At 38.2% G+C, this 14610-nt stretch overlaps 1 protein-coding gene across 1 annotated transcript in view; it reads left to right on the plus strand.

Annotated features, from left to right (window-relative positions):
• The window catches only part of opn7d (opsin 7, group member d), a 34028-nt gene extending 20627 nt beyond the window's left edge, over window positions 1-13401 (plus strand). The window contains exons 2-7 of the mRNA XM_043246168.1: window positions 2303-2390; window positions 3312-3474; window positions 4279-4406; window positions 7947-8085; window positions 10686-10881; window positions 11177-13401. Coding sequence (XP_043102103.1) covers window positions 2303-2390; window positions 3312-3474; window positions 4279-4406; window positions 7947-8085; window positions 10686-10881; window positions 11177-11653 — 1191 coding nt within the window. The 3' untranslated portion in view covers window positions 11654-13401. The remainder of the gene's footprint in view (window positions 1-2302; window positions 2391-3311; window positions 3475-4278; window positions 4407-7946; window positions 8086-10685; window positions 10882-11176) is intronic.
• Window positions 13402-14610: the final 1209 nt, after the last annotated feature.

Raw genomic sequence — 14610 nt, forward strand, 5'->3', positions numbered from 1 at the left:
CTAAAAGTGACAATAAATAAAGCATTTAATCAAGAATGAATTTACTGTAAGCAGAGAGAAAGACAGAGAGATACAACATACACTATTGACTGTTATTAATTAAATGCAATACATTTGATCATTTTAGTTTCATTTGATCCTCCGTCAAATACAAAATGACTTGTTCAGCCACTTTAAATGTAAATGATTGACTTGGGGGGAAATGTGAAAACGTTTTGTGATAGTAAACATTATACACTTTATTCAGTAAACTTCAAACTGAAATCCGATTAACTTTTATTAAGACATTTTACGCGTGCATAAAATAATTGCCATTTCAAGTGAATTAACTGTAGTTAGATATTTAGTTATTTATTCAGTAAAATCAACTAACCACATACAGTCTAGCTGAACAAGATATTTTGTACCCGTTGCCAAAAAAGTAGTGTTACATAGAATAATGATTTATGACAATTCAATGGCAGTCCTATTACTTGTCTTAATTTCCTCTTTAAAAACATTTTTTTTAACTTACTTATTTTATGTAATATTCTGGGGGTTTTTTCCGTATAGTGTTCATACCTGGCATTGAATATCCTTTAATAATTCCGTGAAATATTACAATGTTCTAAAAAGAGCGTTTGTCCTCATTTCACATAAAAAATGTACTTTTAAATCAGGTTCCACGTGCCCTTCTGCGGCCGACCATTAAATGAAATAAAAAGAAAAAATACTATTTGTTATGTGCGTAAGTGACATCCATATTGGTCCAGCACCGTGAACATAAACCACCGATATGCGCTTGTGCTGTGTGCTTTTATTCGCTTAAAAAAGAGGCAATTAACAGAACGTTAAAACAACGTAAAGCAGAAAGGACGTTGGCATCCTATACTATTTCTAGGTCACTAATCAAATCAAGAATCCAGTGTTACAAAACGATTTGCATCGGATTATTCTTCCGTGCTGCTTAGGCTGCGTGTGCTTGTTTTTTGTATCTGCTTGCATCTGTACAAAGGTGACTCATTATCCCGACAGAGACGCAAGCTGTGTCCCTGCACCTCAGGCACAGGCTGAAGCTTCACTCCTTCATTTCATAACAGCTGAGTTGACATTTATCAGCCTCCAGAAAGTAGGCCGCTCGCACAGTTTGGTCATCGACTCCCCCAGCTCTGTATAGACAGTAAGAGGCTTTGCCTTTGAATGGATATCAATGCACGAAGCGTCCATTCTAAGCTTTTCACACACATATATGCACGGCCTGTATATGTGTGCGTGTGTTTCCAGGAGGGTTTAAGTACAGGAAACAAAGAAAGCGTTTGTGAGCTTCTAGCGGAGGGGGAAAAAAAAGCGTTATCATTTGAGAGAGAGAAAACGCGATTTGATTCTGACCGGACAATTGCGGCATTCTGCGGTCAAATGTTTGCTTTAATAACCATTAAAACCGTATTAGCCATTTCCCCAGGCAAACTGTTTTTTCTTACATAGCTTGTTTTCAGTTTCATGCTTTTTCCATATTCGACTGTTTATATAGGATCTAGTGTCTCTAGGGTTGATTTTTAGAATAGCCAACAAATGAAATAAAAATTAAAGTTTTCTTTTTGTTACATGAAAGCCACGCAGACGTCGTTTACTTTTTATATGTTAAAATGTACTCGTTTTTTGGCAGGCAGTTCTTCTCAAATGAGGCTTGTCAAATCATTATAGTTGTAAAATCTGTGGATTTATGAATGTATAAAATTGATACAATTATATTACATTTTAATATAATATAATATGATAAAAAACAAATTCTCTTTGTATTTTTATATCAATATGAAACTAGTTTAAATCACAGTGATGAATGTGTTCTATCAAAAGTAATCTAAAAGTAGTCTGACTAGATTACAATTTTCGAGTAATCTGCCCAGAACTGGTTACGGTATACAGCATAAAAGCGACATTATTCTGTGTAATGTGAGATTACATAAAACGGAATGACATTTCAGAAACATCACAAAAAACGATTGTACTAGGAGATCTTATTTTTTGCCCATATCCTCAAAGAAATCCATTTCCGTTCCCTTCTTTACACAATTGGACCGGGCGTTTTTGTGTTGGCATTAGTGGGAATCTGGCTCTATTCACCGAGAGATGATCTGCTAATCTCAATTGTAATGGACTCACCAAAAAGCTCAATGAAGCACAAAGTCCCCCGTTTCAGCCCTGAAAACCCTCAGCTCGCTCACGAATGCTTAATACTTGTTCTTGTTTTACCACAGCTTTAGCCTCATCCTTTCCCCACTGTTCAATCTAAACTTCTTGTCTTTCTTTTTTTTTTCTGCAGATGGGAAATACCACGGAAACTTCCCATTTCGTTTCCAAAATCCCAAAGGAGCACGATGTCTTCATGGGTGCTTTATACACGACCTTCTGTGAGTCCCTTCACTTACAACTGATCGTTTTTGCTTTTTAGCCTTTATTTCAAAAGATTTGTATCATCATACAAATATCATACATTATTGCTATTATGAACAAACCTTTTCTTGTCAAAGAAAAAAGTCTCACGTTACCTAATGTTTACAAAAACACGAGGGTCTACAGGGGTCCTATCTGCTTGTTGGTTGAGCCACACATTCATTATTTGGTGTTATTTTATTTTTTTTATATGAATCGTAAAACTAGTCCAAAGGGTCAGTAAACTGAGTGCGCAAATAAATTTTGACACAGATACCAAAAAGTACTTGTGTTAAACCGGAGCACCCAGCTTTGAAAGTATAGTACATAATTATTCATTTTTGGCGCCAAATTCAAATATTCAAAGCTCAGACATGCACGCATATTATCTGAAGCAATTTATTGCATTAAACACCTCATGGTTTTTCCGAAGGTTTGATCTCTTAACATAGCTGCCTTGAAAATATCGCTAAATAAAACTTACCACAAGGATGTGAAGAAATGCACTTTATGCGCTCAAATCCAAAGAGTTTTTTGATGGAACCCGTGACAAAGTAGCATTGGTGGCTTGTGTTTCGCTTCGCTTCGTTAAATTTACGTTTTAAATTCATGCAACACTTATATTTGTGAAATTTATACAAGCGTTTACACAAAATCGGATGCTCGGCACGCAGCTATACTGTGAACTAAAATCTCAAGGGATGTTAGACGAAAGCTTTCGAGGTCATTGGCAGACGGGGACATGTGACAGTTTAAAGGGTGACTTCAAATCGTAAAAGTGGCAGGATAAATCATAGCAGTTTCAGGTCTTGCCGAGCAGTAAAACTGGGCTTGCAGAAGGAAAACAAAGTGCTTGCGGTAGTGACTATTCACCAAATGTATTTCTTTCTCTTTTTTAGGCATTCTGTCACTCTTGGGAAACGGCATCCTGCTCCTTGTTGCGTATCGTAAGAGATCATCTCTCAAGCCGGCAGAATTCTTCATCATAAACTTATCTATTAGTGACCTTGGGATGACAGTTACTCTCTTTCCTTTGGCGATCCCATCCGCCTTTGCTCACAAGTAGGCAGACGCCAGAAGAAGTCTGTGCTAAAATATGCACACCCCCGTATCAGAGACAAAGTCTAAAGCAGCTCTGATGCATCGTTTTATTGACACGGGACCAAAGCTGCGGCAGAACGGCCTAACACTGTGCTGACAACTTTTAAACAGCTGGATGTTACTAGCAACCAACAGTACAGCTTTTAATGGCATTTTTCCATGCTGCGGTTGCTCGAGACACAGTGTTGGACTTTGCCGTTTTCTCGTTTTATGCGCTAGTACTAGAAAGAACAAAGTACGGAGCCCATTTTCAGTTTAAAGGGTTAAAATAAAACCGATAAAGTTTAAAATAAACTTGTCACAATTATAACATACAAAATTGTAATTACAAGAAAAAGTAACAGTTGTAAGACACGAAATGGCATAATGTGAAATAATGGTAAAATTAAAATGGCAATACAGTCAAAGTAAGACTCTATTTTTTTAGAAATAGAGTTGAGTTTTACTGTTTTTGAATCCATTCAGCCGATCTCCGGGTCTATTCGAGCACTTTTACCACAAGTTTAGCATAGATTATACAATTATTCAATCATTGCCTTATTTAACTGGCTTCCATAACAATGTACATGTGATTGATTGATTGTTTTCCATGTTATCTATGTTTAAGTGCTACACATCTGAATTCTGCTGCAATGTTTTCCAGCCATCTCAGACTGGCTTCTCTGCCATATTTGCCATGTACAGATGGTTATATTGAAGTCCCCCAAATATACTGTCCTTTGCTTTCTTTCTTTTCTTCTCTTTGCCTCTCTCTGATTGTCTCAGGTGGCTGTTTGGAGAGCTGACATGTTTATACTATGCTGTATGTGGCGTCCTCTTCGGCTTATCCAGCCTGACAAATCTCACAGCTCTGTCGTCCGTCTGCTGCCTCAAAGTCTGCTTCCCAAACTACGGTATTGTTCCTCGACACCTTTCACGCCACAATACATTCATCTTTGTCCCTGGCCCTCCTCCATATTTTAATTAAGAACTGGATGCAGCTGCATGAATCCCTTCTGTCCTGCCACGATGCACCCCAGAGGGAAATTCATTACCTTATGGCTTACAGTGTGATTATCGGATATTCTACCTTTTATCAGGCTCTAGATGCCCAGTGTGGGCTTGGCTTTTGGTCAATACTCCCACGTCTGGACAGGAGAGGTTGGCCTCATTAGAGTTCATTAGTTTTGTCAGTTTTAGCATTTGACTCACTGTTGACCAAGATGAAGGTGTGTGTGGGAGAGAAGAGACAATTTAGATGGAGCGGTTTAACAGCATGTGGGTGAGTCTGAGAACTGAGATTAAGATGGCAAAGAGGATAGCAGGTGAACAGATGGATTCTGTAGGAAGAAGAGAAGCCGGCATATTTGGCATGCGGTTAAAGCCTTATTTTGGAAGGCATGTTGCCAGATAGGTTGTGAGCCTTTGGGTCTGCACCTGATAGATGTCATAATGCATATCACAATGCTTGCGCTAGAGAGACACGTTTCGCTGTTTTACTCACATCTCGCAAAAATGCCTTTGAACGTAACCAAAAAGTGCATAAGCATTCCCATTCATCTCAATGGTGGTTGCTTAGCTGACACACAAATATGCATGCAGCCTGTGTATTGCCATCTATGCTGGAGGATCTCATAAATAAAACAGTATTTTAACATTCTTTACATTTTACATTCTGGCCATGGCGTCATAAACAGTTGGGTCCATCCATTCAAACAGTTCCATATAGGGTACATTTTTGCTATTACTGTAATTTCTAGGAATTCTGTGTAAATTTGTCTAATATTTTTGCCCAGGGGTGTTTTCGCTTATTAATAAATGTTCACGTTTTAGGAATTCTAGGAATTTTTAGTGTATGGAACAGAGAAGCAAATCCGGAAAACAATAGCAACAAGCGATCAACAACAACAAAAACAAACAAAAAACTGAATAAAATAATTTTTTAAAGCAATCAAAGTAAACTGCACACATCAGGTGTTGAATGATAAAAAAGGGAATGCCTAGTAATTAATTTGTAATGAACTGTAATGTAATTGTAATTGTAATGAATGAATTGTAATGAATCCTTGAAAATATTATTATTGTTATTAATACTTATTTTATTATGCATACGTTTTTAGAGAGAGTCATGGGCAAAATTAAAAAATATGATCAAAGAGGATTATGAAAATAAATCTATTGTCTATTCTTATGATCATTTAAAAAAAAAAAGGAAATAAAAATGTTAAAAATCACAAAAATCTAACCTTTTAACAAAATCACATTATGAAAATATTTGTTTCTCTAACACACATTGAAATTGTCATAGAAATTAGAGAAAAATCTCTGAATATCTATATCCCGTTCATGTTTACATTTTTAGAACACCGGGGTGGCTAGAAACATAACATTTTCCAGCTATGACTTCCTGTTTCACAGGAATCTATAAATACAAGGAGGCAAAATCTCTTCCATCTTTTGTCATCTATCATAATCAAAATATTTCTGCTGTGCAGCAACAGGTGGTTGAACTGTGCAAAAAATGAAGTCGAGAAAATAGCACATGAAAAGCATTAAAGTTAAATCGTTTAACATTTCAATTTCCACCATTAAGACAATAAATAATGAATTCCAATCAAAAAGGAAATGCTACTTCTGTAAAATGTAAATCTATTGTTTTAATGCAACATAAGGAGGATAGTTTGAGTGGCCAAAGACTCTCTAAGCTTCACAGCTGCATAATTGCAGAAAATAGTTGCGGGTCAGGAAGCCCTGTAATGGGCCGTGGCTGGACAATGAACAAAGATCCAAAAGAAAAAAAATGGGTCACTGAGCACAAAACGAAAAGTTCTGTCATTAGTTCCCTGACCTGAAGCCTAGAAATATAGATATCAACATGGAGCTGGGAATCTGACAGGTCTGCAGAGATACTTTATCTCTTGTCATATGCTCTCCTTAGGTACTATATAGGAGAAAATTGTCAAATTGCCAAGGAAAGGTTGAAAAAAGTATTGAATAAAAGGGTGCCATTAATTGTCGCCAATGTGTTTTAAAGAAAAAACATTTCTTTTATGATGAGATTTCTCTTTCTTTCTATTTTACTTCTTTGAAAGTTTAAGTTTGTTTTGTTTAAATAAGAGTTTAAAAGGATTAACATTAATTATTTTCACAGGCTTTTTTGTTCATATCTACAAAGGGTACCAATAATTTTAATGCAAAAAATACTGAAAATACAACCTTAATCTAAAGTTAAACCCGCCTCCTGCTGGGTTTAATTTAAACCCCAATTTAGTCCTGAAGTAGCTCTAGTCTTCCTCCAGATTATTCAAATCTAGACTACTGCGGCAAGGAAACAAAACCCCATCCATACAAAATGGAGAAAAAAAAACCTTGGGAGAAACCAGACTCAATTGAGGAGAACTGACCCCAACTGAGCCTGGTTTCTCCCAAGGTTTTTTTTTCTCTATTCTGTATGGATGGGGTTTTGTTTCCTTGCCGCTGTCGCTTCTGGCTTGCTTTGTTGGGGACACTTAACTTCTAGTGATTATCGTCGAATTGATTACAGAAACCGTCTCTGCATTTAATAACAAATCGGTCACTTTCGTCATTATACATCCCTGTCATTGTACTCTTCTACCTTATACTGTACAGTGCTTTGATGCAACCTGTGTTGTTAAAAGCACTATATAAATAAAAATGATTGATTGATTGATTGATTGATTGATTGATGGACTACAGTCTGAGACTATTTAAAACCATGACGGAGAAAGCAGATTTCTTTTAATCTGGTTTAAACTGCCATTTTAGTCTAGGACTAGGCTTAATCTCTGTCTGGGAAACCACCTATAGAGTATAGGACTAATGTTACCTGATGATAACTCATCTTACCACAGTAAAGCTTAGGAACAGAATCTTTCCCTCATAAGCACATGTGGGAAATAAATGGATTGGGGCAACAGGGTGTGCTTTTAAAAGAAAAAAGTAAGTAAGGGAAACAAATAGTTACTTAGACACTTAGAGTTAGCATTCTTTACGAACAGTGCCTCACTTTGTTACCTCACTTGTGAGAAGTCATGTGGTCTAGTTGTTTTTAACTATGATGAAGTTGTCAGAGTAGCGCTAACAAGGTTAGCGAGCGTATTAACGCGTGTGCAAACTGTATGTTATCTGTGTGTGAGAGAAAGAGAGAGAGGGATTTGGAGAGAATGTGCTTTCCGTACAAAAACATAGAAATGATCTGCCATTTTTATCCTATTGTTTACTGTATTTATTTGTTTTGCCAGTGTCATTGTGGTTCTTTTGTTGTTTTAGCCTGTAAGGACCTTTCGGATAACTCAAATCAGTTGGAAAAGTGATATGGACATATAATACGGTCAATAATTGCAAACTTTAAAATGTTCGTCAGCCAATCAGATTCAAGCATTCGGTGGCCCCCCCGTAATATAATGATCTATAATTTTGCTTTCCTTTAACAGGTAACAAGTTCTCCTACTCTCACGCCTGTCTGATGATAGTGGGGGTGTGGTGCTATGCCATGGTGTTTGCTGTAGGTCCCTTGGCAAATTGGGGTCACTATGGCCCTGAACCTTACGGGACAGCATGCTGCATAGACTGGTAAGTGTCTGGCAGGATGTTAATGGGAGCACTGAAAGAGTCTCAGAAAAACAGACAAAGCAAGCCAAAAAGTCAGCCTAAAGGTGATGTGTGTAATTTATATGCTATTAGTGGAACCGCAGCTCGCTGCCACAATACTAGGGCTTTCTGTGTGATTGTCTGGGCATTGTAGTTGCTCGGGTTTTCTAATTTCTTATGTGGCCCTTATGTGACCCAAGTCAAAAGAGCCCTATTCCTGTTTAGAGACTGGTATTCTGGTCTCGAGTATATTGGATTTTGTTTTATCATCTGCCAAGGAAAAATTGTAAATGCGATCACTTTGATAGTTTTATAGTGCCACAGAGCTACATCGTACTTTTAACTTTTTGGAAAGTCAACCTACAAATGGCTTATTTATAGTTGCAAAATGAACTAGCATAGGAAAAGAGTATTTTATCATCAAAAAATGACACACTTCTTAAGGTAATCTAATGCACTGAATGTTCTATTGAGATCACACGGAGCAGGCTCTAACAAAATTACTTCATTCTTTTTATAGTTTTATTTTTAGAAATGGTTGCCTTTGTTTATAGGACGGTAGCGTGCAGACATGAAAACCAGGCTGTGGCTCTTTTGTCCTCAGGATTTTCTGTTATTGACCAGTGACACCCAGATAGCCATCTACTTTTTTTTTTCTACTTTTTACAAATTTGCAAACTATTAATGCTGTGTTGTATAGTGCCAGAGGTGTTGGGTTTCACACCTGGTCCATGAAATATGCTCTTGATTTAGAGTTTGAGCCTTTTTATAAAGAAAGGATCCGCCAACCCTGGGTTATAGGCCAAGAATTCTTTCCCTTTCAACATTCCCAGAACAGGATCGAATCCGCATTAACTGCACCGTCTCAGATGTTAGACCCACTCTGATTGGACTTGAACCCACAATCCAATGTTTTGTCTCAGAGCCTTTTCCATTAGGCCACATTGGCTGGGGCTCATGTGCCCCCAAATACTTCTCAATCTTGTTCAGGTGGTTCAGTAACATTTAAATGGTATTTATAATGCAAACATAGTTATCTAGGTCAGTGTCTGCTTCAATAGCTAAGAACATTCATGCAGCATTTAATATAGTTTCAGGACTAAGAGGTATTTTACAACTAGACAGTGGAATAGCCACAGGAATGAGGCCTGAAATCTGGAAGTGGTTCAAATGGTTTCTTGGTTAGATAAGAAGAAATCTACAACATTCTGAGAAATGGATCCCAAAGACTTTAGAAACACTAAACTAGATTAATGTCTACTTCAGGCGCTTCAAAACACTGGTATAGTGTTCCAATAGTTCCAGGACTAAGAGGCTTTGTGCTTTAAATCTGGATGATGGAGCTGTACTGTAACAGACAACGATTTCTATCAATCAACCTCTGGGTTATGTAGCACTCTTCCCCTGTGATATTCTGCTCACCTTAGGTATTTTGAAAACAACTTGACTTTAGGCCTTAATTAAAGGGATAATTTAGCCAAAATTACTCACCCTCATGTAGTTTCAATCTCGTAAGACCTTTGTTCAACTTTGGAAAACAAATTAAGGCATTTTTTATGAAATTCCTGCATAGACAGCAAAGGAACTGACACATTTAAGGCTATAGAAACACAGTAAACACATTGTTAAACAACAGGGTTCAACCTTAATTTTGAACTTCAACCTTCATGAAGCTACGAGAACATGTTTTGCGTTCAAAGAAAACAAAAATAATAACTTTATTTAACAGTTTCTTCTCTTTGGTGTCTTTGACACACATTCATGACAGTACGATGATGAATGTGTGTTAATTCTTCTGTTTGTAAAAAAACGATGTGTCGTGCTACTCTTGTAAATGCACTGCGGACAATGACACGGAAGAGAAGAATTGTTTAATAGAGTCATTATTTTTGCTTTCTTTGTGCACAAATAGTATTCTTGTAGCTTTGTAAAATTAAGGTTGGACCATTGATGTCACTTTGACTATTTTAACAATGTCCTGTAGGTTAAGAAAGCTCTTACATTTCATCAAAAATATCTTACTTTGCATTCTAAAGACAAGCAGGTCTTATGGTTTGGAACAACATGAGGGTGAGCAATTACTTACAGGTTTTTATGGTTGAAATATTTCTTTAAATGCTACTTTTTATAGTTTCGTCTAGACCAGTTTGGCATAGCACAGTAGCAGCTTTGCTTTCAGAAAGACTTGAGTATCTACATAGGTCTTAGCAGAAGATGGGTTTGAGGATGAAGATGGTTTCTGGGCTATGCTCTTTAACCACTCTGTATAAACTCACCAGATGGGTGTTGAACCCACAGTGCCTGGTTTATGAGTCCGGTATCTTATCCATTAGGCCACTCATGTGCCCCCAGTAATTCTCACACAGACTCACAAGTGGCCCAGTGACACCAACAATCTGGGCATATGAACAAGGGAATATCAGGGTCAGAGTGAAAAAAGACAAAAACAAAACAATTGTCAGATAATCATTGAGGACATAAGCAGAGTCCCTAGAAACTCCAGTGGCAAATCAGCAGTGCCCCTGATTATCATAACCCTATTATAATTATCATAACATAGCCCTAACCGTCCTTTCTTTCAGGTATGCACCAGGCCAGGACGCTCTGTCCATGTCCTACATTATCTGCCTCTTCCTCTTTTGCTATGCCCTCCCTCTTGCCATCATCCTCCTCTCCTACATACTGATCCTCATCACTGTATGGGGGTCACGACAGGCAGTACAGCAACATGTTTCACCCCAGACCAAGACAACAAATGCCCATATTCTTATTGTGAAGGTAAGGTGCAAAGCATTATTGCTTAAGGCAGTGGTACCCACCAACATTCCTGGAGGCCCCCCAACACTCTCCTTTGTCTGACACCCATTTCAGCTTTCAGAGTCTCTACTAATGAGCTGATGAGTTGAATCAGGTGTGTTTGATGGGGCCTCCAGGAACGTGATCCGGGTTCACTGTCGTAAGGGAGAGAATGAATGAATGCAGGGGTATTTCTAGCCTTTCAAAGTACAATAGTGCTTTGCAACTGCAAATAAAGAACAACTCATTTTCTTCTTTATTTCTCTTTCTCTTATAGCTTTCAGTGGCTGTGTGCATCGGTTTCCTGACTGCCTGGAGCCCTTATGCTGTTGTAGCAATGTGGGCCGCATTTGTGGAACCCAGTAAGGTTCCCCCTATAGCCTTTGCATTTGCAGCTATCTTTGCCAAATCCTCCACCACCTACAACCCTGTGGTGTACCTGGTATTTAAGCCCAACTTTCGCAAATCTCTGAGCAAAGACACCGCTCAGATTCGCAAACGAATATGTTCCAGCCCGTGCAAAGGAAGCCCTGTGCCTGGTGAGAAGGATCTTCAACGGCAAACATCTCTACGCTGCAACAAGGATGCTAGCAACTCCACACGACTCTCCAATGGCCTAGCGGACAGCCATGGGGCTTGTCTTCATTGCACAGAGGCAGACCCTCAAAGGACTGCCCGTGTGCTGATCGGTACATCCTGCAGCGAGGTGACTGTGAGTCAGCTGCCGGAAAAGATGCACGCTGACCTTCTGTGAAGGACCTGTAGGCTCTCCTCATGCCATCCCGAGGACAAACGTTAGGAATAGATGGATGAGTGACCTCAAAATGAAACTTCTGGCCACTAGAGATAAGCTTGAGACAAGCTGTGGTCACTTCTGATACTGATGTCACGTGTTAGGAGCTGCAGAACAATTGACCCTGCACTAAGTCCCGCCTTAAAAAAGGTTACTGACCAGTAGCAGCTGTCTGCAGTTGTTTCAGACTAGCTTGTGCTATTTTAGTGAAAGTCTATTCACAGAAATGTGTAATTCGAGTAAGGCATAAGACAAGTTACATATATGAGGTAAGCAGCTGCAAAACATTTTGTGGGTTTCATTACATCAGTAGTCAGTTGTACCAAGTGGTTTTTTCTGTCCAACTTTAAATTATAATAACTGTGAACAATTTATCCATGCATATGTTTATTTTATTTTTTTTTATCATTTAGTTAAATGGCCCCAGTATCGACTATGCTGGACTTCAATCATTTTGTTCACTTAAACCACGCAAATCAAGTCAAGCTGTGATTAAGTCATTACTGGCAATTATATGCAGGGTAGAATGAGTGACATTTATCACTATTTAAACTGACCTAAAAGCAAATCATTTGTTAAGTTAGATAGTTTACATTGTATCAAATTGGACATTTTGAAAACATTTGGATTTGTTTTAAATTGTTCCTATGGGATGGTTTTTTTTAAGGCTTGTCTGAGCCAAGGAGTTGGTGTCGGCTTGTCGCTTAACACAGTCCTATTGCTCCTGCTGGTAGATTGATATTGTGGTGGTTATCTGATATACCACAAATCCCCTAGACTGGTCAGCTGACAGAATATTTGATTCTTTGATTGTTTTAGCTGTCAAGGTGAAATTCCTTATCTGGTGCCCCAAAATAAAACAAAAAAAGCTGGTATTAAACAGTACTACTTTCTCTACTAAGGAAGTTAATATGGACCAGCAACTGTTTGGTTTCTTAAAATTTTCTGTTCAAAATAATAAAAGAAACTTTTACGTGAATTATTCTTTTAAAGGGGTCATATGATGTGATATAAAATGTTCCTTTCTCTTTGGAGAATGACAACCTAAAGTTGCACAGACTAAAGTCTCAAAACCAAAGAGATATTCTTTATAAGTTATGACTTACACAAGTTATGACTTGTCCACAACCTACTAAATTGGCTTGTTTAAACATGCCCCCACTTTTGTACGTAACAGAGTGGGTTTATTTTCAAAAACCGTCTAAATGTTTACACAAAGAAAGAAGGCGGAGCTATTATTCTCGCTGTGGTGTTGCTGCGGGCGCCATGTTCTGGAGACGCCGTGTGTCATTGTGAAAGTGAAGCTACTTTGTTTGTGCTGCCAAAAGAGGAGAGAAAACTAGAAATCGTTGGTTAAGTTGTGTTTACAACACTTCTCTAGAACAGTTCAACACATAGATTAAATTTATAAAGAACTGATTTCTGAATGCTGGCTGTACACAAAGACTATACAGTAGAGCAAACTTTAAGTGAAGTTTTCTTTTTTTAAAGAATCTGTTACTTACTACACAAACTTAAATTTTGAGCATTGTAGAGTAATGCTTATTGTTTTTAATTTCTCTGATCACGAATGCAGATATGGTGTTATGTTTACAAAGCGCGATGCATAAAAAGACAGTACTAAGTCATTGTAATTAGTAATTATATCCCCACTGGGTGCAACAAACGCCTTGTTTGTAATGTATTTTATTGTTTTTGTGTGATAGCACCGGGACACAGCATCACTTTATGGTTAAGGGCTGCAACATTCCCATCACATGCTTGAGGTATTCGGCCAATCACAGTGCACTGGTTAGCTGGCCAATCAGAACACACCTCGCTTTTTTACAACGATGAGCTTTGTACAAATCCACCCGTTCAGGAAGGCGGGGCTTAGAGGAGAAATAATGATGTACAGTGTGTGGAAAATAATGTGTATTTTAACATTAATCCACATAAACACATCGCATTACACCAAATACACAAAATAATGTTCTTTTCAGCAGCATCATATGACCCCTTTAAGACCCCTACATCACTACAACAAGCATGCATCACTGGCAAAGCTTATTTTAAGTAATATCATGAAAACTTCAGATGTTTTACCAGTGACTTTTCTCTCTTTTTTTCTGCCTGATCAGCTGCTTTTGGTGTTAAAAGACGAAAGACAATGTCGGCTTTAAACATTTAGGACTGTGCTGGTTCTTGTGATCAGTCAATCAGTGTGAACGTGGTGTCATCTTCCTGTTTGTAACAGGGCTTCTATGGCTAAAGCGATTAAAAACCTATATCAACAAATGAGTGCCTATAAGCAATATTGGCTGGTTATAAATCATACTTGTGCCAGCAAATCAGTTAAATGGAAAAGCTTAATGGATGGTTTTTACCTCCTTGGTCTGAGAAGGCAACAGTAACCAAGGGGCGGAGCTTAGCAAAGGGTCAATTCAGGTCGCCGAGTTCCTAAGGTCCACAAGAGAGGTGTACAGGAACTGGAAAATCTGCCCAACTACTCCATTATATTATCCACCGACAACCCACATAGTTCGTAAAAAAAAATCTCTCATAGTTGTGAACCATGACATTGCCAGCATCACCAACATAACAAGAAACAGTGGCTGACTTTGTTTAACTAATAGCACAGCTTTTGGCTGATTAGATCTTGTGATTTTAGAGGAAGGTAATTCGTCTTTCAAAGAAGTAGTGACAAAAGAGAGGAGTCAGCTTCTCTATGGAGAAAGAGAGAAAGAATAAAAGAAAGACAAGGGTCAGCCTTGGGGAGGACGTGAGTCTCGTGTCTTGCTCGAGAGCACAACATCCGACATCTAAGTCAGCAGGCTGTCTGTATGCTGTGCTGACATTAACATCCTCATGAAATGGTCTTTGTGCGGTTACTACGAGCTCCACAATGCACTGTGTTTTATATACGCTCTATGTATATT

The sequence above is a fragment of the Puntigrus tetrazona genome, chromosome 8, assembly GCF_018831695.1.
Source record: "Puntigrus tetrazona isolate hp1 chromosome 8, ASM1883169v1, whole genome shotgun sequence".
In the NCBI taxonomy this organism is placed as follows: domain Eukaryota; kingdom Metazoa; phylum Chordata; class Actinopteri; order Cypriniformes; family Cyprinidae; genus Puntigrus; species Puntigrus tetrazona.